Below are 26,216 nucleotides of genomic sequence, written 5' to 3'. Positions count from 1 at the left end.
CCAGTGGAACTGGGGAAGGTGAGAATAGAGACTCACCAGTGGAACCGGGAAGGTGAGTACAGGGTGGTTTGCTTGTCTTAATAGCGAACTGTGCCAGTGAAGAAATTTAATTAGAAAGGGAACAGGTCCTTTAAGTCATTAATATCATAGTAATGGAAACCTCCTTTAAAAACATTGTACAAATATTACAAATCAAACAGAAAAAGGCAAGACAAATACCAACCTGACCCGTTTCTTCAAAACGTTTTCTGTCTGCGCTGTCAATGACATATATCTAAAGTAAAGACGAAAGGAAGAGGTCTTCATTAGGCTAGGTTCAGACCCTGAGATTTTGCTGCCCTTTTGACACAGCGTTTCTTTGGTGCATCATGAACGCAGCGCAGCGTCTTACAATTACAGCAAAGCGGATGGGATTTTTGGAAATCTTCTGCCCACTGGGCTTCTTTGTAACGCAGTGTAAACTGACCTGCGGTGCGGGTTTCCAGTCCGCAACATGTCAATTTATCTTGCGGGTACGATGTGTTTTCTGTGCAGATTTTCCCCATAGACCTGTATTAGGTGCAGAAAATCCTATACTATATAAAGTATTGCAAAGTTTTTATTGATCCCTTATTTCTGTAGCTTATATAGTGGCTACATATGCTGCAACGCTGTACACCGACTGTCACCAGTCACAATAATATATATATGTTTAGCAGAAGAAATCTCTGTCCCTACAAGCCTTCAATCTAAAAGCTATTGGGAAGAGCTTATCCTCAGGAGGCATTGTATCTTGTATGTAACGTCTGAGGACAGACACATAAGGGCTTGTTTTTTGCAAGACGAGTTGTAGTTTTGAACATCATTCATTTTACCATATAGATTAATGGAAATCTTCTGAGTTTTCCTTTTACTGTGTTAATTATGCAGTAAATATGATATGAGAACATGATTCCCCAGTCAGCATGATTACCGGGATACCAATCATGGCCCCCAGATATCATAGCCTCCCAGCAATCACACAGGGAAACCATAGACCAGCAAATAAACGCCAGATGCAGAGCTTAAATACAGCTGACAGTGATTGACAGCGGCATTTAAGAGGTTAAAGGAGCATTCCCATCTATAAGATCCTAACCCAATTTGTAGTAGGTGTAATAGTAATAATATTAGCAAATACCTCCAATTAGAAATGTAGTATAGTTCTTCTGATTCGCTATACTGCTCACCCCATTTGCAGGGCATTGCAATAGCTTAGGTATCCATGGTTACGAATACTCATATAGTGACGGCTAGTTACCGTAGTTGTTAGCGGTTGTTACCATGGATATCTAAGCTATTGCAATGCCCTGCAATGGGGTAAGTGACAGTTTTTCTGATCTATGCTACATTTCTAATTGGAGTTATTTGCTATTATTATTATTATTATTCGTGCACCTTCTACATTTTGGATAGGATCTTGGAGATACCCATTTAACAGCAGTGATCAGCTGTCAATGGTGGATGCCAGTTCTGTAACATAGCCGACATCTGCCATGGAGAATTCAGGGGGTTAAACTCTGTGCAGTCATTCACATGATTCAGACCCCTTATTATTCACCTGGCATATGGAATCATGGAATGGAACAGGCCAAAATGTTGGACAGCTTGGAACCCCAACTACCATCATCACCTGATCAAGTCTCCGATCCTGTTACATAAGAAGCTGTGAATGTGGGAACTTATTAAAATTAACATGGGTATAAAACTAGACCCATCGGGCCTTCATCAGTCCTCCACCATCAATATACAAAACGGTGTCTTGAGTCTCAAGAAAAAACTCGATTGAATACAAACTACAACATTTCTTAAAGTGGTATTCCATCAACAATAAGTTATCTCCTTCGATAAGATAAGTTCTATATAGATGAGGGGTCAGAGGAGTCAGAGTCATTCGCCAAAAAGTAGAGCTTTTGTCCCATCTGAATGGGGCATCCTTGACCGCCACACCATTTATCGCCAGCCCTGTACTCCGCTATCTCCATGAATGAAGCAAAGGTCACGTGTGCACAGCGCCGCTCCATCCAGATAGCGGACAAAAGTGACCGATTCTGGCAATAGGCGTCTCAGTGGTGGGAGTCTAGAAGTTTATCTCTTATCCTCTGAAGATCCTTATCAAGTTTCATAACTGCATAATATACTACTAACAACACAAAGCACTTACAAGTACATCCGTGTTCTCAAAGTAGTTCCTCCAGTACGGCCTGATTTTCCTCTGTCCGCCTATGTCCCACACGTTGAGCTTGAACCCCTGAGATTGTACGCTCTTGATATTAAATCCCTAAAAACAACAAAGCAATTAAAAATAATCATCTATAATCCTTTTTATGAAGATGCACAACATGGTTCTATGGCTTGTGTTTGGTTCAGTGTAACCACCTGCTCCCCCCACAATGTAGAGCAGCATCAGGTCATAGTTTTGGGGAGATGGGCATATATACAGAATGCCTTCAGTTAGTCTGGATGCCACAATGTGCACCAAAGTCATCTTCAAATTTAGGAAGACGGAAGAGGATGAGCCAGGAGATGACAAAGAATATGGGTAACCGCACACCAACCAGTGTTCTCAGTATGGGGTCCTACATATGTACAATGATGGGGAAGAAGGAATTTTTAGGATCAATGAGAAACCTGAAATCTGGGTCTCATCAACAGACTAAAAAAATGGTTATTGTCAGCCATAGGTCTGATGGACACCTTGGTCAACAGATAATTGAGAATTCACCGTAGATTTTCATGTCTTCTGTAGGAAAGCTCGAAGGCAGTGACCTCAGTAGGGAAATAGCCGCTTATACAACCAAATGTGGACCAACAATGATGGGACGGTGACACGGCCCACAATGGCCCCTCCGCTCACTTGTGTTGGAGTGATGTGACTGATGTCCTCCGATGCTAACTGCTTCAGCAGCGTGGTTTTTCCTGCATTATCGAGACCCAGGAGCAGGATCCGGACCTCCTGATCGGGAGCACTTTTCAGTTTACGCAAGATAGACAGCAGACCCTGAAGAGGCAAACAGAAGAAGAATTGGACCCGTTTATTAGAAGGATTTATGCTTGATTTATACCCTTAGCTAAACTTGTAAAAGCAAAGAAATATGTCGTCTACGGCCACCTACTAGTCGCACCACTGCTCCATCCCTGCTGAAGACTTTGGGACCACAGTCTCCTGATCGGAGGAGGCCTCAGCACAGGAATTCTCAGTGATCATACACGGATTGTTATAAATATGGTTTACAAGCCTCATTAAAAAAATAAACGGATCACATACTTATGGTAATTGATCTATACTTTTATTTATATATATATATATTTTTTGCTATATAAAGAGTCACTCCAGACAATCTTTGTATAGAGACCACATGGGTGGGAACAGAATCTGAGTGCTGTTAGCCCCTCCAACCATCCACCATTCATGTATGGTGCATGTCGGGTGCTGGTGTATGCAGTGTGCTCAGACTCCACAGGTTATTGGCTGTGTTATACAGTCGGCATTTGCCTTCAACAGTTGTGACCAGAGCCAGTGTCAACCTTAAAGGGCTGTGAGGATTCTCCAGTGTCGTGCCGACTAGATGGACGTGGCCTCGCTCAGTGCAAGTGTAGTGAGTGAGGCTGGACACAATCTAGGCAGAATGTAGTCGGAATTAGGAAAATCGCATACTTGTGTCTCATGACTGCTCCCGATGCTGGCACCGGAGAATCCTCACAGTGTCTGTAGCCTAAGGCCGGACAACCCCTTTAAGTTCCCCTGTCAATCTTTGATAGCATTTAAGTGGCACAATCTGGATGGAGTGCCAATTCCCTGATAAGTTCAAGTCCCTTGAAGAGGGGGTTTAAAAAGAAAAAAAAAAAAAAAAACACAAAAAAGAAAAAACATTTGAATCTCCCCAGTTAGAAATATTTTTTTTTAAATTACGGTAATCGGTTCAAAATATAAAATGATTTAATCTCTACACTAGAAATGGAAAAATTATACAGCAAAAAAAAACAAAAAAAAAAAAACACTCAATTGTTTTTTGACAGCTTAAAAAAACAAACAAAAAAGATAACAAGATCAAAACGTTGTACACACCACATAATAGTAAAAATAAAAAAAGATAGCTCACCACACAAAAACAAACCCACACAAAGCGCTAACAACGGAAAAATACATAAAAGTTTCCAGAAAATGGCAGCAATCCAAAAGGTGTTTTATGGTTTTTGTTTATTTAATAGGCTAGTTTCACATTTGCCTCTAAATCCGCAGCGTTTAATCCGCATCCGCAAGTGGTTGAAAAAACGCATATAAACGCTTACAAACGCGGCGTTTTTAAGACGCATGCGGTATCGCATGCGGTTAAAAAAAAGCTGCGTTTGTACACGTTTATTTGCGGTTTTTCCTGCGTTTGCGTTTTTGGTGCGCATGATGAGAAATTTCAAAAGAGAAAAATCAAGATAACCAGACACCGCCAATGGGACCACAGAGGGCGTGTATTATGGGATTTCTTTATATAGACCCCTGGACAGCTGTAATCTTCAGATTTTGCTCCTGTATCCTGTGTCATGATGGATCTTCGCACGGAGAGCTTTTATTTCAACCTGGATTTAAGCATCAAGCTGTTTCTTGCCTGTGTTTTTGCTTGGGAGCAAGACAGAAATCGCGAAAGATGGAGAAGGAGACATCGTAGGTGTTTTTGGAGACACCCCATTATCGAAGTACGTGAGAGCCGTGGAGCCTATCACACGCTCTATGCCGAGCTTAATGCCAACCTGGAGAAATTCCATGAATATACAAGGATGTCGCAAGACTCGTTCCGGGATTTGCTTGCTCGTGTCCAAGGAGCCATACGGCGACAGGACACCCAGCTCCGTAGAGCGATTCCACCCGAGGAACGTCTGCTGGTTACATTAAGGTACGTTCCAAATCTAAACCAATGACAGTCCAAATTTTGTGTTTTCTGACATGTATGTTTTGGGTATTTTCCTTTCTTTCTTTAGCGTAACCACACCATAAATAGAATATTTTGTAATTTTTGGGGGATTTCTTTTTCTTACAGATTTCTGGCAACCAGAGAGAGTTTATCATCCCTCCACTTCCAATATCGGCTTGGAATTTCCACCCTGTCCGGAATAGTTGCGGACACCTGACGGGCTTTGTGGAATGTACTCCGGGATGAGTTTATACCCCTACCCACCGCCGACATGTGGCTTGAAATTTCGGAAAAATTCTGGAGTGTGTTATTTCCCCAACTGTTTAGTAGCAGTGGATGGAAAGCACATCCGCATTATCAAACCTGCCAGAACAGGATCGGAGTACTTCAATTACAAAAAATATTTTTCTGTTGTGCTCATGGCAATAGCCGATGCGAACTGTCGCTTCATTGCCGTGGACATTGGAGCTTTTGGCCGTGGCAACGATTCCCAGACTTTCAAGAACTCGGATATGGGCCGCCGTGTGTATGGCAACAATTTCAATTTTCCCCCACCACAACCTCTCCCCAACACTCAAGGTCCACCGATGCCATTTGTTATGGTTGGGGATGAGGCCTTTCAGATGTGTGAAAACCTACTGAAGCCATATTCCAGTCGGGACTTGAACCACACTAGAAGGATCTTTAACTACAGACTGACCAGGGCCCGAAGAACAGTAGAGTGTACCTTTGGCATTCTGGTCACTAAATGGCGCATTCTTGCATCAGCCATAAATCTAAAAGTGGAAACAGTCGACGAGGTGGTCAAAGCCTGTGTGGTTCTGCATAATTATATAATGGTTAAGGAGCAACCCAACATTGAACTGGATGAACCAGTTGCACACCCACTGCCCGATTTCCAGCATCTCCGCTGCGGTCAACTGCTGAAGTTGGCCACATGCGGGACCAAGTTGCTGCCTTTTTTGATCCAGATATTGGACGTGTGTCATGGCAGGACAATGTTGTGTAAATGTCCTGTTGTAATTCGATGTGTACCAGTAATTTTCTACAATGATAATAATATTTCTCATTAATAAACTTTACTTTTGGTTGTGTTGACTGTGTCTCCTATCTTTTTCCTCTCCAAACCAAGGCTGTCCTAAAACTGGCAGTATTTGGTCTGTATTTAATATCAGTATTTGTAATCCAAAACCAGGAGTGGGTGATAAAAGCAGAAGTGCTAGTTATTATGTTAATATCATAATTTACTTCTAATTGTTCCACTCCTTGTTTTGGCTTACAAATACTGATGTGGGGGGTGGCTTATCATTGTCTAGACATGTTTTTCTCTATTGAAACGCATGTGTTCATATAGACAGCAATGCGTTTTTTTGCCGTAATCCTTGCTCAATCGACTGCATGCGTTCCCAGGCGGCAAATTGACGCCTCTAAAAATTACTACATGTTGCATTTCTGCGCCAAGCCGCAAACGACGCATGCGTCGTCAAACGCGGCAAAACGCGAAAAATCAAAAACGCATGCGTCCCTAATGTTAAATATAGGAATACACAACGCATGCGGATATATGCGGTACAAACGCTGCGGACACAACCGCACATGTGAAACCAGCCTTAGACTTTACTATACAATGGAAGTGTAAAAATAAAACAATGCTGAAACGGTGTTTTTTCCTGTCTTTCTTACATTATGTGGTAGAATGAATGGTATACACTCATACAAGTCCTCACGTGGCTATGTCAGTGAAAAGATAAAAAGTTATGAAAAAGGGAAGTAAAAAAAAAAATGAAAGAAAAAAAATTCCCTGTGTCAGGGAAAAGGTTAACAAAAACACTGGAAAGGTGGCAGCCCCCATAATCATGTACAGAAAATAAAGTAAAAATAAATAAACCAAAACCCTACAATCCATTGTAATGCCACCCCAGCTATGCAATAATACACCCGTGTATGGCCAGCTAGCACTATGCCATAATAGTAATGATGTGAGCAGTGAACATTACAATCATTTCTTATTGAACTTTCCGAATAGGATTGATTGAGTGATGATTGACAGATGATTTGCCAACGCTGCCACATCAGGAGCCCTCCTATCGCCCCCTTTATGACTGCAGCGTGAAGTCAGGGCTATGTATGGACAGCTGAACCCAATTATTATTTGGGAAAGTTTATTGTCCCGAAATTTAATTTTTGCTCAAAGCCGCCATATCAGCTGAAAATATCCCATTTTAGCTTCGTGCATAGAAAACAGGACACAGGGTCATTGTACTGGCAGCCATAGCCCCACATATGGCCCAGGGGACACGTTGTGAAACGCAGACAATGGCTCTGTTTTCTATCTGATCTCGAAATCCAAATCACGTGACCAGAAAAGGTATTAAGTACTTTGAGGTGGTTGAGCCGATAGATCTGCTATGTAGCTGCTCTGCGCCACGGCCATAAGTCCCAGCAGTAACGCAAGATCTCACTCGGTGCCATCACAATAGGGAACTGCATAAGGAGTAGCTACAGAATCTGTGCATCCATATTAAGCTATGTGGTGCAGAGAAGGTCTGCAAACAGCACATGTCGCCCTATGCATTGCAAAGGCTGAAATCAGAGGTGAAAATCTACAGCTTAAGCCCATCTCCAGGATCCCATACCAATATGTAGTAGGTGTAATAATCATAATATTAGCAAATACCTCCAATTAGAAATGCAGTATAGTTCTACTGATTCGCTATGTTGCTTACCCCATGTGCAGGGCATTGCAGAAGCTTAGATATCCATGGATACGACTACTCATAGTAACAGTAGCTTTTAGTGGTTATAACCATGGATATCAAACAGCTAACTGTCACGATATGAGTGAGTGGTCATAACTGACTCCACAGCCCTGATTATTACTACTACACCTGCTCCACATTGGGATATGATCTTGGACATAGGAATACCCCTTTAAATTGACAAACTGTGGATGATCGTTCTTAAAAATGTCATCTACAATGCTGCTACTTTAATCACACCAAAACACCAATAGCTCAGTTATAAAAGTCTAGCTGTGCACCCAGAAAAATTATAATCGCACATAGACACAAAAAGGTGCGCAATCAAGGTAAATGCTTTATTAAAGGGAACCTGTCACCCCAAAATCAAAGGTGAGCTAAGCCCACCGGCATGAGGGGCTTATCTACAGCATTCTGATGTATCCTAAAAGATGAGAAAAAGAGGTTAGATTATACTCACCCAGGGGCGGTCCGATGGGCATCGCGGGCCGGGGCCTCCTATCTTCTTACGATGACGTCCTCTTCTTTGCTTCCTGCCGCGGCTCCTGAGTACTTTGCTCTGCCCTCAACAGGGCAAATCAGTTCGCCTGCGCCGGTGCCGCAGCGTGAAGACAAGAAGAGGACGTCATCTGATGAAGATAGGAGGCCCTGGACCGGACCGCCCCCCAGGTGAGTATAATCTAACCTCTTTTTCTCATCTTTCAGGTTACATCGGGGGCTTATCTACAGTATTCTGTAATGCCCCTGATGCCGGTGGGCTTAGCTCATCTTCCATTTTGGGGGTGACAGGTTCCCTTTAAATTACATAGAACATCAAAAAGAGGAGACAAAGAAACAGAAGGCAACACACTACAAGGGAGGTATAGGTAATAGAATTACATAAGGTGTAAAATGGCAAGATACGTCACAGAATCTGGTCTGCTTATAATTGAAGTACGGTAGATGTAAATATCATAATACATATCATTATCTCTAGCAAATTACTAGCCTCTACAGGTATGCGTGTTGATAACAACACACATTTCGCCTGCCACTATATCTGAGCGAAAACCTTTATCAAGTTTCTCCCTGAGGAAGCAACGGCGAAACACTTGTTGGGGAGGGTAAACACCATTCTGTTGTCAGGAACCGCTTCTTACGGATATATTATGACTAATTTGTTGGTAGAGTCCCCTACCGAATAAGTTCCACTCACTTTTCAAAAAGTTGCCAAAGCAAGCCGGGACTGATGCAGAAATAACAAAGGTCTCAACGTTTGACACAACTTACGAGTTGTGCAAATACATTGTGACAGTTCAAACAGTTTTACACCAAAATCCTTGTGAATGCTATTTGATAAATCAGGATCTGTGATCCATTACTGTAGAGATTAGACTGAAAGAATCCATTGTATCTTTCTCTTGAGACGTCTGGCTTATCAGCAAGAAACTTGAGCAAGTTGACATTTCCTTTTTATGCACGCATTCCTTCTGTTATTATAGCCTTTTACCTACATACTAGAGGTTGTAAATTTCACAGTATAGATAAGCTTTGTAAGAGAATGTGAAATAATGAGCGCTTGTACGCATGTCTGTAAAATGTCTAACTCTTTTTATAAAGGAGGGGTAAAGCCCAGAGAGTCAGACGCGCTCCTGAGCTTCCCCTGTATATGATCACACAATACTTTGTTTGCGTGTCATTTACCTGGAAGCTTACCTCCAGTAAGCCAGGGACTGAGAAGGACTTAACATTTCTTTGGCGCATCGAACAGGGACCTGAGATAAGAGTATTTGCTCGAGATTTACCTGCGGATACGGACAACGGAGATCTGGGATAATGGACGGCAAATGAACTGAAAAACCTGGCCAGGTAAGAGACATTATTAGTTCTCTTTTATCTGCCCTGTATTATCCGAAAGATCTCTATGAGCCGTGTCACGCTGGGTTAGTCTAGTAGTGAGTAGATACCTATAAAACTCGGGTTACCATATTGTATAGACTTATGAGTCCTGTCCCTGGCAGTGTGTGAACAGTGTGAAGGTTGTGGTATGTTGTGAAAGAAGAGCGAAAGTGCGTAGAAAAATAAGCCGAAATAGTTGGGGTATAAGCCTTATACACGAAAGTCAGCCTAACTGGGTCATGTTGTTGCGTCCTTCTGGGAGACCTCCGCCCATGCTTGACTCTCAATTAAGTGCTTAACCTCCTTCATTTCTGGATAAGGTTTGATAGAATGAGCCCAGGACGCGGAATCATGAGCCTGGGACAAGTATGCTAACTGACACAGAAAGTTTTGTGATCTGTATGGTGTTGCTGGGTCTGTCTGTGTGCATAATAGCACTTAAGTACGTCCTGCATATTAGAAGAAACGGAGCAGACAAGCCCTTCAATATTTTAGCTCCCTAGGAGAGAAGGCAACGAGACATCACCATAGAGTAAGTGATTGTCCAAACGTCACCTAGGGTAGTCATAGCTAATATTGAAAAGAAAAATGGGAAATAAACAGACCAAAACTGTCTTAGGACAAGTGGAAGCAGCAGATATCATACAGGAAAGATGTGGAAAGACAGTCAGAAGGCAGATTAGAAGGGTAAGAGGAAAATTGGGAATTTCAGAAGCACTTATGTTCAGTACAGAATGGGAAAGACTGAGTAAAGAACGAGGTGGAATTATCAAAGACAATGGGTGGGAAGAAATCATACATTGTATGATAGAGGTCTCAAAAACAGCTAAAGAGGAGAATTGGAAGTACGATCCAGACACTTCCAAATGGATCATGGGGAAGGGAAAAAGTTGTGACATAATCCCGCCACCTTACCTAGATCCAAAAGCCCAATCATTTGTACCATCTGGAAGAGCAGAAGGAGGAAAACAATTTCCAGCCTTGTATCCCAATCTTGGTGGGGTAGGAGGATGGGAATGTTCACACTGTGGACAACAAAATCCAGATTGGAGAAATGATTGCCTAGCCTGTGGTACACCTAGATATGGCGCTGTACTTGCCCCTGTTAGGGTAGTACCAAGACCTTTTAGAGAAGCTGGTGCTGACGGGGTAATGAACACCAGATATCATCAGACCAGACAATACTTTCCTTGGTCCCCTGCTGAGGGTATGTCCCTCCTGCATAATGCGCCTGATCCCACTCAATACCCCATAAGGTTTGCGCAGTATATACAACAAATCATGCAGACTCATGCTGGGGTCTGGGCGGACGGGGAAGAATTATGTAGAATGAAAATGTCCCCCGGACTTTTTCAGGAATTATTGATACACCTACAGCCCAATAGACCAGTGGCAGAAGGGGGTGCCTTACAGACAGAAGCATCAGGTACCCAGTTCACAGAGGCATTAATAATTTTCATGAGAGGAAAACAGAGGGAAAGGGGGTCTACAGGTGTGATTATGCAGAAATTTGGGCAAAGTATTGAAGAATATAGTCAAGAACTAGAAAATAGCTTTAGGGATGAAGGATTGGATTTGACTGATGCTTCAGTAAGGAGACTTTTTACAAAACAATTAATAGAGGGGCTAGATCCAAAAATCAGAGAAAAATTTAAATCCTCTACTCCAGATTGGAGAACAATTGAACAACCAAATATTGTGAAACAACGATGTTTAGGAATAGCCATGGATATGAGAGAGAATCGTAAGCCTGTTAGAATAGCACAAGCTAATACAGGAGGAAGAGTGAGACACAATTTTCCTTGCCATTACTGCAAGAAGCCAGGACATTTCCAAAGAGAGTGCAGGAAGAAGTTGGCAGATATAAAGTCAGGCAAATTTGTTCCCAGAAATAACCCTCCCCAAACGGACAACCAGCAGAAATCTACCATCATAGATGGTTCCATACCAGATTCAGATTGACTCGATGTGTTACAAACTTCCCTACCAGCTAGAAGACCTATGATACAGGTGAATGTGGGGGGGAGAGAGATTCCATTTTTGATAGATACAGGTGCAACTTCCTCAATTTTGAATCAAGATTTTCTTCCGAATCCGGAAGATATTTCAGAACAAACAACTTTTGCTGAGGGTTATGATGGGGTAATTCGAACACTGCCATATACTGTGCCCCTAGAGGTCTCATTAGGACCTAAATGTTTTGCATCCAGATTTTTGTATGCCAGAGGTGCCCCAACATGTCTGTTAGGAACTGATGTACTAAAGAAATTAGAAGCTAACATCAAATTTAGGGACGATGGCACAGTTATGCTGACTATCCCTGATGATGCAGAATCATTAGAACAATATGTCAGAATTCAGGCTTTTGAGGATTATACTGAAGAAAAAGAGTGCACCACAGATCTAGACCTCTCAATGATCCCAGAAACACTGTGGGCACAGGGTGACACTGATGTGGGATTATTGCATATTTCTCCTGTAAAATTATCTGTGCAACCAGGAACTGTTCTCCCACAGCTCAGACAATACCCTGTGAGTGCCCAGCAGGAATTAGCAATTACAAAACAGATAGAGGGATATAGAGAGAAAGGAGTTTTGGTAGAGATACAATCACCTGCTAACACTCCTCTGTATCCAGTCAAGAAGAGAACTCTTGATAAGAGTTCTATGCCCAAATATCGTATGGTACATGATCTAAGAGAAATAAACAAAGTTCTAGATCCAATCACCCCAGTTGTACCCAATCCTCATACGTTACTATCACAGATACCAGCCAGTTCTCAAGTGTTTACTGTAATAGATCTTTCAAATGCATTTTTCTCGGTTCCTTTACACCAAGATAGTTGGCATTTGTTTGCATTTACATTTAAGGGCAAACAGTTGGCGTGGACACGCCTTCCACAGGGAATGATACACTCCCCTACTCTTTATTCAGATGCCCTACAAACAGTCCTTCAGAGGTTTGAACCCGAACCACAGGTAGTAATTTTACAGTATGTGGATGACATACTACTTTGCTGCCCAGATCTAGAAACTGCAGAAAGGTCCACTGTAAGTTTACTATGTTTTCTAGAAAAAGAAGGGTGTAAAGTGAATAGACAAAAGCTACAAGTTTGTCAGATCAAAGTGGTCTTTCTAGGTCATTGCATTTCTCAAGGTAAAAAGCATCTTACACCTCAAAGAACTGAAGCAATAAGACAGATGAATGAGCCTAGAAATCATAAACAGCTACGAGCATTTTTAGGAATAGTGTCTCATTGTAGACAATGGATTATACATGCCAGTCAACTAATGCAACCACTGTATGACTGTGTAAAAAGTGAACCTTATTTGTTGACAAAAGAAGGTCAGATTTCGTTCCAACAATTAAAAGATGCCCTTGTTTCAGCTCCAGCGTTAGGGCTACCAGACTACACCAAACCATTTCAGCTTATGGCTGCAGAAGTTGATTCCCATGCTACAGGAGTTCTTACCCAGAAGCATGCAGGGAAACAAAGACCAATTGCATATCTTTCAGCAAGGTTAGATCCAGTAGCTAGAGCAGCGCCAACCTGTGTACGTGTGGTTGTTGCTGTCTCACTATTGTTGGACAAAGCATCAGAAATTGTCCTAGAGCATCCACTCACAGTTCAAACTACACATGATGTTTATGGGATATTAAACCAGGTACAACCAAAACACATTTCCATGGCCAGACATTTGCGGCTACAGTGTTCTTTGCTGCTTCCCTCTACTATCACATTTGCAAGGCTTCAGACTCTTAATTTAGCAACACTGCTACCTCTCGAGTCTGAAGGGGGGAATAAGGACACTGATCCACACGCAAATTTTTTCCCTACAGACACACATGATTGTACAGAGCTCATTTTACAAGAAACAGCAGGCTTACCCAATGTATCCGAAACACCACTTCAAAATCCAGATTTAGAGCTGTTTATAGACGGTAGTAGGTTTGCAGATGACACAGGTAACTTCCATACAGGGTATGCAGTTGTGTCAGAATCTGAAACTCTCAAAGCAGAACCTCTTCCACCGAAACAGTCTGCACAAGAAGCAGAACTAACAGCATTGATTGAAGCGCTAAAAATAGCTGAGAATCAGACAGCTAATATATACACTGATTCTAGGTATGCACATGGTATTGTGTTTGACTTTGGAGTAATCTGGAGAGCTAGAGGTTACATGACAGCGTCAGGCCAACCTGTAAAACATGCTTCTCTGATCAAACAGATCTTAGAGGCTGCACAAGAAACAAAAGAAGTAGCAGTAATTAAGGTAGCTGCACATGTGAGACTCGACACTAGGGAATCTAGGGGAAATGATAGGGCTGATAAAGCAGCCAAGGCAGCAGCGGTCAAACCCTTACAGCAGGTTCATACTGTAAACCCCACAGAAAATACTGAAGATAGACTGAGACAAGCACAGGAAGATGCAGGAGGAGAGGGACAGGTGGAAAAAGGAAGGGGCAGAAGAACAAGCAGGAATTTGGAAGAAAGATGGACTAATATGTCTACCTAGAGCCTGGTACCCGATTGTAGTTGGTGGACTACACCACCCTACTCATGTGTCTGCAAATGCAATGACACTACTGGCAAAGCAAGTCTGGTTGGCTCCAGGTTTTGGCAACTACGCAAGAGACTATTGTGCTGCATGCGTTATATGCCTGGCACATAATCCCGGACAGACGACAAAGACCCCTATGAAGCACCACGTCCGACCTCTCTATCCGTTTCAGCGATTACAAATAGACTTTATCCAGCTGCCAAAAAGTAATGGGTATGAGTATGTGTTGGTGTGTGTGGACATGTTCTCGGGGTGGCCAGAGGCCTATCCAGTTCGGAAGGCTTCAGCTAAAAACACTGCTGTAAAGCTAGTTGCCGAACTGATACCCCGTTACGGTCTCCCTGAAGTGATCGAGTCAGATAGGGGTACTCATTTTACTGGAGAAATATTTCAAAATGTACTGAAAATGTTGGGTGTTGAAAGTCAGTTACACACTCCATACCATCCTCAAAGTTCCGGTAAGGTGGAACGCATGAATGGAACTTTAAAATTAAAAATACAGAAAGCCATGGCTGAAACAGGAAAGCCTTGGACAGAATGCCTTCCACTGGCCCTTTACTCAATACGCAATACCCCAAGGGGTAAGACTAAACTGTCTCCATATGAAATTTTGTTTGGCAGGACTGCCAATTTAGGATGTTATTTTCCACAACAACTTGTGTTAAATATTGAGTCATTGACTTCTTATGTGCAAAACCTCCAGAAACAATTAACTAAGGTGCATGCACAAGTTTTTGCTTCCCTTCCAGATCCTGACAACATTGAAGGAAGTCACAAGTTGGAACCAGGTGATCAAGTCTATGTAAAAAGACACACCAGAAAGGCTCTTGAACCAAGATTTGACGGACCCTTCCAAGTCCTGTTGACAACACCTACATCAGTCAAGCTTGAAGGAAAGGCATCATGGATACATGCAAGCCACTGCAAAAAAGCAGTACAAAACTCATGATATTGATGTTAATAATGTTAACACAGATGTGGGATAAATTAGTTAGAGCCACGGATTATCTAGATGATCAGATTTGGGATATATTGGATATACTAAACACTAGTATAGCTGTACAGAATCAGCTTATAATAGTCATCAACCAACATACTCTGGTATTGGATTACCTAACTGCCTCACAAGGAGGTATGTGTCAAATCATCGGACCCACCTGCTGTCATTATATAGACCCGAATAGTACTATGAGTATGACATTTAAATTAAAGGACGTACAACGACTCAGAGATCAGTATGACAAAGATAATGACCAGAATAAGGATAGCTGGTGGTCTGATACTTTCTCTTTTCTCAACCCAGCCAACTGGTTCAGAGGGATTGGTGGGTGGGTTGCTGGGATCATGCAGAGCATAATACATATAGTTATAATTATTGTAGTCATATACGTACTATTCCAGATTGTGCTCAAGGGTATCTCAGTATGCACAGATAAACTTTGTGTAATAGATGCAAGAGTATAAAGTTTTTTTTTTTTGTTTTTTTTTCTTCCTTCTTATGTTATCCTCTAGTGATTCTAATTAATATTACTGTACTAATTTTTGTTTTTATATTTTAGTATACTGCTAAAGAAGAAAATAATTTGCAATAGAAGAATTAATACTAGATTTGATTCTCTTATTAATAATATAAGTGTGTGTATGTGTAATACCAAAAATAAAGGCTTTGTCTTTGGCCCTATGGTAATAAATAAAAGGAATATGTCAAAGGGGGGAATTGTAGAGATTAGACTGAAAGAATCCATTGTATCTTTCTCTTGAGACGTCTGGCTTATCAGCAAGAAACTTGAGCAAGTTGACATTTCCTTTTTATGCACGCATTCCTTCTGTTATTATAGCCTTTTACCTACATACTAGAGGTTGTAAATTTCACAGTATAGATAAGCTTTGTAAGAGAATGTGAAATAATGAGCGCTTGTACGCATGTCTGTAAAATGTCTAACTCTTTTTATAAAGGAGGGGTAAAGCCCAGAGAGTCAGACGCGCTCCTGAGCTTCCCCTGTATATGATCACACAATACTTTGTTTGCGTGTCATTTACCTGGAAGCTTACCTCCAGTAAGCCAGGGACTGAGAAGGACTTAACAATTACTGTGAAAAATTGCCAATTATTGAAATACAATATAAAGGCAGAGCTGTCAGTCAAAGAATAAGGGGTGCAGACAGAGTCAAAACAAGCAGGTGGGAAGGTGTACTTAAATGTTTCACCCTGACATGATGTACAGAGAACCTGTACTTGGTTTCAACAGTCATTCTGTGCCGATAGAGTCCCTTTCATCATTTAACCCTCTGCTCTTTCTGGGGTTTTCGGTCCAGTGGGCGGTCCTATCAGTGACTGACAGCTTTATATATGTGTGCCTACAGAGATAGCTGTCAGTCACTGATAGGACCGCCCACTGGACCGAAAACCACTGAAGAAGCAGAGGATTAAACGATGAAAACAAAAGTTATACCAAATCATTTATCAACCTGCTCAGCTCCCCCTGCTTTATAACATGGTGCCTGCAGACTGGACTGCAATTTCATAGTGACAGGTTCCCTTTAAAAACTGATGAAAAGCTTCTAATTGTACTTCAGGAACCATAGAGACATCTGACTAAAAACACTACAAGGTAGAAAACTCTGTGAAAACCATAATTAGTGCCAATCTCAAAACTTTTGACCACAACTGTACATGTGGATACTCAAATCCGCAGTAACGCCAATAACTCCATGGATTTCAGAAGGATTTTCACTGCAGATTTCATCTCTTCAATGTACAAGGATTGTTCAGACACAAACATTCATCTTTGCAAAATAACATATAAAAAACAAACTGACATTTGGCACTTTAGACTTCTGTTTAAACCTAAACAGGGGCGTAATCATCGCGATCACAACGGGTGCCGTTTTCAGCTGGATGTGCGTCTTTGGATGCACATTCAGTTGAAATGTATTGCGGTGTAGAAAGCGGGCAGCCGCGGGCGGCACATGACGTCACTACCAAGCGCCGCCCTGTCCATTAGTGGTGGAAATGTAGGAAACGGAGGACGCAGCACATCATTAGAGCATGGAGAATCAAGAGGAATCCTTTGGAGGGTTTTTTTGTGTGTTAGAGAAGAAAATGGGGATATTATTAAAGAAAGGGGAACAGCATGGAGGACATTATTACTGGAAGGGGCCCAGGATGGGGGACATTATTACTGGAATGGGTCCAGGACAAAAAACACTAACACAAGAAGGGGCCAGGATGAATGACACAATTACTATAAGGGGGCCAGAATCAGGAACATACAGTCATGGCCAAAGTGTAGGCACCCTTGAAATTGTTCCAGAAAATGAAGCATTTCTCCCAGAAAATAATTACAGCTACACATGTTTTATAATACACATGTTCAGGGTCGGACTGACCCACCGGAGAACTGGAGGATTGTCCGGTGGGCCCAGGCACTGATACCTGCTGGCATACAGGGCCGACAGCTGTCTAGGGCCCCCACTGCTCCAGGGGCCCCGAGCCAGTAGCATGTCGCCAATAGCAGCACACCACACAGCTGCTATGGGGCCTGTAAGTCAGGGGGGCCCTCCCGATGCCAGTGGAGCAGCAGCGGGTGACAAGAGGCAGAAGCCGACTGCCGCGGCTAAAGCCTATGTCCGCTGCTAGAGACATGAATATTCGCTCTTCCCCACGCCTCCATGGGCGTGGAGAGGGGGTGGATATTCATTTTACTTTAATAGCGGGCAGTGTTAGCTGCAGCCGCAGGCTAACACTGACCGCTGTCAGGGCCGGCAGACCAGGGCCCCCGCTCCTCCAGCCCACACGGATGCTATGAGGCCCGGAAGTCAGGTGGGCCCGGCACCAGCGCCACCCCCCAGTGCACGCCGCATTCAACTGTATTACCATAATAGATTCCGATACAGTTGAAAGCAATAATGGAAGAGACGCTCCCTCTCCCATCATTCCCCTCTGCCTCTGACACAGCGGGTGCGCAATGACGTCACTTCATCATGTATACGCTGTGAGTTGGGCAGACGGCAATGCAGCTGCTGATACCGGGGCATAGCCGGAATCAGCGTGGGAGAGAGGAGGAGAGGTGAATATTGTGGAAGGTTTTATTGTTATACATATCAGTGAGTCCTGGAGGCCATCAGACTGCGGGGCTGGGTTATATTCTATGGGGGGGGGGGCATTATACTCTGAGGGGGCTACATTACACTATATGAGGGGGGCTGTATTATACCCTATGAAGGGGCTAACTTACATTCTATGGGGGGCTGCATTATACTCTGAGGTGGCTACATTATATTCTGTGGGGGGCTGCATCATACTTTATGAGGGCTGCATTATATTCTATAAGGGGGACTGCATTATATCCTATGAGGGGAGCTACACCAACCCTTGCTACATAATTAAGACGTGTACTACCTTATATTACACCCTGATATTAGCGTGTTTTACCGCACAATTGGTGGTCTTGTATTTATTTCTATGTAGCTACATAGTGGGCCCCAAGAATGATTTTCTCTGGGGGGGGCCTAAGGTGCTCCAGTCCAACGCTGCACATGTTTATTTCCTTTGTGTGTGTATTGCAACAACCCACAAAAAAGAAAAAAAAAAAAAGCAAAGTCGGACATAATTTCACACAAAACACCAAAAATGGGCTGGACAAAATCTTTGGGACCCATAACTTAATCTTTGGTTGCACAGCCATTGCAATCAGTCACTTCCTATAACCAGCAACAAGCTTCTTACGGGATATCCCTCACCTGGAATTTTGGGCCAATCTTCTTTTACAAACTGCTCCAGGTCTCTCGTATTTGAAGGCGCCTTCTCCCAACAGGATTTTAAGATCTCTCCACAAGTGTTCAATGGGATTTGGATCTGGACACATTGCTAGCCACTTCAGAACTCTCCAGATCTTTTCTTTGAACCATTTCTGGGGGCTTCTTGAAGTATGTTTGGAGTCATTGTCCTGCTGGAAGATCTGTGACTGATGACACAAACCCAGTTCTCCGACGCTGGGCACAACGTTGCGACCCAAAATCAGTTGGTAATCTACAGATTTCAGGATGCCTTGCACACAGTCAAGGCACCCAGTGGCAAAAGCAGCAAAAGAACCCCAAAACATCTTTGAACCTTCACCATGTTTGACTGTAGGTACTGTGTTCTTTTCTTTGTCGGTCTCATTCTCTTTCCGGTAAACAGTAGAATGATGTGCTTTACAAAAATTCTCTATCTTGGTCTCATCTAACCACAAGACGCTTTCCCAGAAGGATTTCTGCAAACTGCAGTCTAGCTTTTTTTGCCTCTGTGTCAGCAGTGGGGTCCTCCTGGGTCTCCTGTCATAGCAATGCATTTCATTCGAATGTTGATGAATAGTTTGCGATGACACTGATGCAACCTGAACCTGCAGGACAGCTTCAAATGTAGTCAAACTTCTTGACTATATTGCGCACCGTGGACAAAGGAACGTCAAGATCTTTGGAGAAGGACTTGTAACCTTGAGATTGTTAATACTGTTCAACAATTTTGGTCCTCAATGCCTCAGCTTTCTTCTCCTTTCTATTCTCCATGCTTAGTGTGGCATACACAGACATACAATGCAAAGATTGAGCCAGCTTCTTCCCTTATTATCTGGTTTCAGGTGTGATTTCCATATTGCCCACACCTGTTACTTGCCACAGGTGAGTTTGAACGAGAATCACATGCTTGAAACAAAGTTGTTTACCCACAATTTTCGAAAGGTGCCAAGAATTTTATCAAGCCCATTTTGGGGTTGTTGTGTGAAATTATGTCCAATTTGCCTTCTTTTCTCTGTTTTTTTTGTGTTTTTCCCAATACGCACAAAGGAAATAAACATGTGTAAAACAAAACACGTGTAATTGCAATAAGTTGCTGGGAGAAATGCTTCACTTTCTGGAACAATTTCAAGGGTGCCAACACTTTCAGCCATGACTGTATATTATTAGATTATGGTGGTAGCTGCGGAACATAATTACTGTAGGAGAGACATTATTACTGCTGTAATATATTTTATTTTTACGAATACTGTTACTATGGGGGGGGGGGGTGGAACAAAAGCTACTGTTACTGTGCAGGACACCAGGGCGCAGTGCAGAGGTGCTGCCCCTGGCGGTAATATCAGTGCTAGCACTGTGGCTTTTCAGTAACAGGATGGCGGTCATATTATATGGTCACTGTGTGGCGTTATTATCCCCTTTTTGTGGTTTATTATTGGTATAATAGTTTCGGTATGGCGGACTTCTTCAGTAACAGTATGGTGACATTACAGATCGGTCAGTGCACATCTCAAGCATCGTTGGACCATGTAAACAGGCTATTAAAAGACCCCCGACTGGCAACTATGCGGCCTGACACATCGCACAATATAGACACCTTTACTACAGGAATAACAATTTGCTCTACATGAATTTCATCACCGAGCCAACTGTATTGGTCTGACTGCAGACGATCCATGGTGCGGACGATCTGCCCATAAACAAACCAGACGATTAGTTCCAAGTGATCCCCCACATGCCAAACTTTTGTAACTTCACTTATCAAAGGGAAGTGAAAAGAAAACAACAAACAACCTGACATCACATTTTTGGCAGTTTGCCGTCACCCAAAATTTGTAGATGATGGATGAATAATAAGGTCAAAATCTCAGCCAACATTAACCTTATTTGAATGGGAAGGTTCCATACACATTTGATGAAAGTGGGCAGAAGCCACCAATGTTAGCAGGACTGATGTATATGGGGGTCTCCCATCCAGCAGATGTTGGGGGAACCTAAGGACCAAGCCAATGGAATAAACACCTGCAGGGGTGAACATGTCTGAATGCTCAGCAGAGCCGATCGCTGGCAGCAGAGAGATCCCTGTAGAAAGCCAGGTGATGGCTGGGGGGCTTGTCCTGGGGGGGTCATCAGACTCAGGACTATCCCAATAGTTGTTACACAGAAGACCCCCAGTCACTAACTACAGTAACTTATAACATCATAAAACTTGGGCTGCAAACAGAAATCTGAGAAAAGCCAGAACTGTAACTAAACTCCGCAGCGGATTATAGCGCCAGGACCGCGGATTATAGCACCAGGGCCGCGGATTATAGCGCCAGGACCGCGGATTATAGCACCAGGGCCACGGATTATAGCACCAGGGCCACGGATTATAGCGCCAGGACCGCGGATTATAGCGCCAGGACCGCGGATTATAGCACCAGGGCCACGGATTATAGCGCCAGGACCGCGGATTATAGCGCCAGGACCGCGGATGAGATTTTACAGAACTCGCCTGGATTTCTGATCACAGCCGGATCCAGACTACGATCGATCAATGAGGAGGATCGTCTGTGAGGAGGTCCTGCACTGATCACTGAGGAACATCCACCATTAATGTGGGGTCACCAGGGTCAGGAGCCGGTGACTGCAGACCCCTCTCCCCCAGCAGATGCAGGAGGCGCTCATTGATGAGGGGGATCCGGCACAGCTCTGGATCATCTAATCCCTGCAGATCCTCTTATGTGAGTCACCAGGATCCATCCTCCTCAGCATCATGGCGTCCCAGCAACGGGAAAGCCCTGTCCTCCACCGCACACTGCTCCCCCAGCCTCCTACCTCCCCATCCCCACTACCTCCTCCCCTCCCCCCATCCCGATCTACCGTCACCGATCACCGACGGCCCGCTCCGCATCACTCACCATCCTCTCCACGACTCTCCAGGTTACCAGGGGCAACTACGTCACCCAAGCTGCTGGTAACGCGTAACGACGCTGGGCGTGTCACGTTGCGTAAACTGGTTGCCTAAACACACGTTCTAACCACGCCCTCCACCCCGCCCATAAAACCTGGCCGGAGTTGACTGTGGATCTGTATCGCGCATGCGCGAAAAATCTAACTCGCCGATCAGAAATGAGTACAGTGTAAAGCAGGCGGTGCCCGAGAGCTGTCATTCTATTGGTTGGAGGTGTAAATCCTGTCTGCTGATTGGATATGACGCGTCAAGTAGCTAGCGTGGACGGAAGGGGTTGAGTGTGAATGGCTAGTGGTGCATGCTTGTATAGAGCGGAGCTGGCAGTGTGGGCGCAGTGGTGCAGGTACGGTACAGTGGGCAGCTGGGTGCACGTGTCACAGATGGGCACTGGGGATGTTATGTGTCGTGTCTCCTGGCTGTATGACTGTGACTGCTTATAGCACGTGCTGGAAGGAAACATTTAGCAGGGAGTCCAAATATCACTTTGGATCTGGACTTTCCAGACTATGCGCAGGGAATCCCAATACTCTCCATAGAATGTATCATGAGTGAGTGACACTCCAAGAGTAACATAAGGTGACAGTGACCTGTTCTGATCCAGGGCTCAGTAATCCCCTATAGATCCCCAGTGGCCATAGAAACATTCCACTTTTGGACCTTATTGAGGATTTGGGGTTTTGGCACAGGAGGGTTCTGGGGTTTCTTTGAGGTTGTAGCATAAACATTAAGGTGGCTCTGTGAATCCTACAGCTGGAGTGCGGATATGTCAGGCCATGGCTTCCATAAGCCGTCCGCTGACAGTCATCTATCTGGGGAATGATTCACTGTCACTGGATCTCCACTATCCGCTTGTGCTCTCTGAATTGTTTTGTAAAGTTAGAGATGGTGCAGCTTCGACCACGTCATCTACACAAGAAAACTCATGTTGAGGACTTATCTGGCCCCAAATAAGAGAACTCGCCGTGTGTGTACAGTAGATAAGGCCATCGCCTCAGAAGCACAAGTGTATGTGTGAATAGATATATATACTGTACATACTTCTCATCCCCGCTTTTTTTTGTCTCTCTTTCGAGTCCTATACTATATATATATATATATATATATATATACATACACATATACACACACACTTTGTATTTCTTGCTCTTTTCTGTTGCAATTACAATTCATACAGTCAGTGTATTAATATAGTCGGTTCAGTCAACATTTATACGATATAGGACTGGAAAACTAAAAAAAAATAGAGTAGCCCTATCCTCAGGCCACGTCCACACGTTCAGTATTTGTAAGCCAAAACCAGGAGTGGGTAAAAACTATAGAAGATGAATATGCTGGGGCCACCGCCCTTGCCTTATCTCTTGAGTTAGCGCTTTGTCTGTCCCCTTCCCCCACTCAGGGATATGGGGGCGCTACTGTGCACCGCAGTACACCAACCTGACAAACGGTAACAAAGACAAGGGTAAACTGAAAACTCCACACACAAAATATACACTCACATATAACAGAGGAATCCACCGGGGTGTGCAGGAAGGGGAAGAAACCAGAATAGGGAAGGATAAGGAATTGCCAAGCGTCCAAACCAAACAACAGTGACTAATAACTCCTCCTCATACCAACTTCTCTCCCTCATATTGTCATGCAGCACAAAGCTAACTCTGACAAGGACTAGTAATAGAGCCCTGATTATATAGGGAAAAGTAGTGGCTAACCGAGCAAACACAAGAATTTCCAACAAGGCCGATTAACCCCTGTTCTGCTGGAAGAAATAAACACGTTTAATAAACCAGAGAAGTCCTTCTTCTCAACGGCGTTGTAGGAGCAACCAGACGCTGCGGTCCTCTGGCTCCGCACCATTGCAGTAACCCCGTGACAACAGTTCACATTACTCATCATTAACACTTATTACATGTTACATGACATCTCACATTACACTCATTTCAACTACAACAAACTTGTTTCTTCAAGGGGGAATCATAGGCAGCACGTCCATAGCCTTACATGAACACCCCCCCTTGTGTATGATCACTGTCAGTTTCTTATGACAGACTTCAAGGTTAAGTTCCCCCAATGAGTTTTTTACATCTTAAAGGGAATTAGTCAGCAGGGTTTTGTAATGTAATGTGATAGCAGCATGATGTAGGGGCAGAGATCTTGATTCTAGTGAAGTGTCACTTACTAGGTTGTGTTTTGATGTTTCAATAAAATCAGTGTTTTATCAACGGGAGATTATCGCTAGACGACTAAGTGTCTCGAGCCTCCAACCACTCCTCCAGATGTGATTAGCTGCTTACTGTCAATATACAATGTACATAGAAAGCTGCTAATCAGAGGTGTGGACGGGGGTATACAGGGCTCAGCATTCTGAGAGCTCTGCTTGATCTGCGCAGGGAAAACTGTGTTTGTATCACAATTGCTGGACCCAGTATTCTAAGTGAATCATCTCTGAAATCAGCCTTTCTACCCCTTCCTCATGCTGATGTTAGACTATATATAACAATAACCTGTTGACAGATTCCCTTTAAAATCTTGTAAAAAACATAACAAAACTGCTTTTTGACCATGTAGCACACCACTGCATTGTGTTTGTGACCTCGAATGGAAATGACAAGTCTGTGGACCTAGTTAGCAGTGGGCGAGGAATTAATGACTGAACCTTCTTGCAGATGAGGCCATAGTAATATTTTGTTCATTTACAGTTAAACCAGGTTGACAAATATGGAAGTCGACGTTTCCAAACATAACATTGATGCCCCAAGATGGGACCAGAGCACATTCATGGGGAGGTTGAAGCACTTCTTCAATATTACGGACCCCAGGACGGTGGTTGTATCAGAGCAAGAGCTGGACAGAGCAAAAATTCTTGTGGAAGCGTGCCGGTAAGTGCGCAGACCACTGTATACTCGGCATTGAATCATTTCAAATCAGTTGGTCGCGACGTCACACAAGTAGTTTGTATTTTTGAGGTTTCAGCTTAAACTGTAACTGCACAAAAGTCTTGACATGTAAGAAGTTTTGATTGATGGTGGTCCAGATGGGAAGACCCACAACGATTGCAAAAAAAAGAAGGGGCCAAAACTCTAAGGCCAGCACTGCTCTCCACCGATACTGGAACCCGGCTGATAGATTTTCTTTTGAGCCAGTTTTCAGTCTCGGAGGTTTTGCGAGCGTGCAGCAATATGCAACGTTGGATTCGGGGGGTTTATGGAGATCACTTATGTGGCCTGTCTTCACTTTATCCCCCAAGTAAAAAATTTGGCTGTCACTTTGAGACGTCTCTCCTTTCTATCCTCTACACTAGGGGTCTCAAACTCAGCCGGGTAAATGGGCCACACATAGAAAAACTTGAATATGAAGGGCTGTGGGTTTTTTTGCAGGAGAAGATGACGTTTTCAGTGATACCATTATGGTCCCATCTTGTAGTAATGCCCCCATCCTGGTCCCATCTTGTAGTAATGCCCTATCCTGGTCCCATCGTAAAGTAAGGTCCCCAACCTAGTCTGTTCCTATAATAATGCCCCCATCCTGCTCCTATCTTATAGTAATGCTCCCATCCTGGTCCCATCTTGTAGTAATGCCCTATCCTGGTCCCATCGTATAGTAAGGTCCCCATCCTGGTCCCATCTTGTAGTAGTACCCCCATCCTGGTCCGTGCCATTTTGTAGTAATGCCCTATCCTGATCCCATCGTATAGTAAGGTCCCCAACCTGCTCACATCTTGTAGTAATGCCCCCATCCTGGTCCCATCTTGTAGTAATGCCCTATCCTGGTCCCATCGTATAGTAAGGTCCCCATCCTGGTCCCATCGTATAGTAAGGTCCCCATCCTGGTCCCATCGTATAGTAAGGTCCCCATCCTGGTCCCATCGTATAGTAAGGTCCCCATCCTGGTCCCATCGTATAGTAAGGTCCCCATCCTGGTCCCATCTTATAGTAAGGTCCCCATCCTGGTACCATCTTATAGTAATGTACCTAACCTAGTCCATTCTTATAGTAATATCCCTGCCCTGGTCCCATCTTGTAGTAATGCCTCCAACCTGCTCCCATCTTATAGTAATGTCCCCATCCTGGTCCCATCTTATAGTAAGGTCCCCATCCTTTTCCCATCTTATAGTAAGGTCCCCATCCTGGTACCATCTTATAGTAAGGTCTCCATCCTGGTCCCATCTTATAGTAAGGTCCCCATCCTAGTCCCATCTTATAGTAAGGTCCCCATCCTGGTCCCATCTTATAGTAAGGTCCCCATCCTGGTACCATCTTATAGTAAGGTCTCCATCCTGGTCCCATCTTATAGTAAGGTCCCCATCCTAGTCCCATCTTATAGTAAGGTCCCCATCCTGGTCCCATCTTATAGTAAGGTCCCC

General features: G+C 43.6%; 2 protein-coding genes across 4 annotated transcripts in view; one reads left to right on the top strand and one right to left on the bottom strand.

Annotated features, from left to right (window-relative positions):
- ARL3 (ARF like GTPase 3) overlaps positions 1-21,989 on the bottom strand; it is a 63,877-nt gene extending 41,888 nt beyond the window's left edge. For all 3 annotated transcript variants that reach the window (XR_013214485.1, XR_013214484.1, XM_077258659.1), the window contains exons 1-4: positions 21,804-21,989; positions 2,876-3,019; positions 2,183-2,299; positions 224-274 (exon numbers count right to left, since the gene is read on the bottom strand). Coding sequence is in view for 1 of the 3 variants with exons in the window: in XM_077258659.1 (XP_077114774.1) it covers positions 224-274; positions 2,183-2,299; positions 2,876-3,019; positions 21,804-21,806 (315 nt within the window). In the remaining 2 variants the exon portion in view is untranslated. The remainder of the gene's footprint in view (positions 1-223; positions 275-2,182; positions 2,300-2,875; positions 3,020-21,803) is intronic.
- A 117-nt stretch (positions 21,990-22,106) lies between these two features.
- Positions 22,107-26,216, top strand: part of SFXN2 (sideroflexin 2) — a 60,010-nt gene continuing 55,900 nt past the window's right edge. The window contains exons 1-2 of the mRNA XM_077258658.1: positions 22,107-22,199; positions 24,553-24,732. Coding sequence (XP_077114773.1) covers positions 24,572-24,732 — 161 coding nt within the window. The 5' untranslated portion in view covers positions 22,107-22,199; positions 24,553-24,571. The remainder of the gene's footprint in view (positions 22,200-24,552; positions 24,733-26,216) is intronic.

Source organism: Ranitomeya variabilis, chromosome 4, assembly GCF_051348905.1.
Source record: "Ranitomeya variabilis isolate aRanVar5 chromosome 4, aRanVar5.hap1, whole genome shotgun sequence".
Classification (NCBI taxonomy): Eukaryota; Metazoa; Chordata; class Amphibia; order Anura; family Dendrobatidae; genus Ranitomeya; species Ranitomeya variabilis.
The sequence above is the reverse complement of the archived record's forward strand: the minus strand, read 5'-3'. Positions and strand labels throughout refer to the sequence as shown.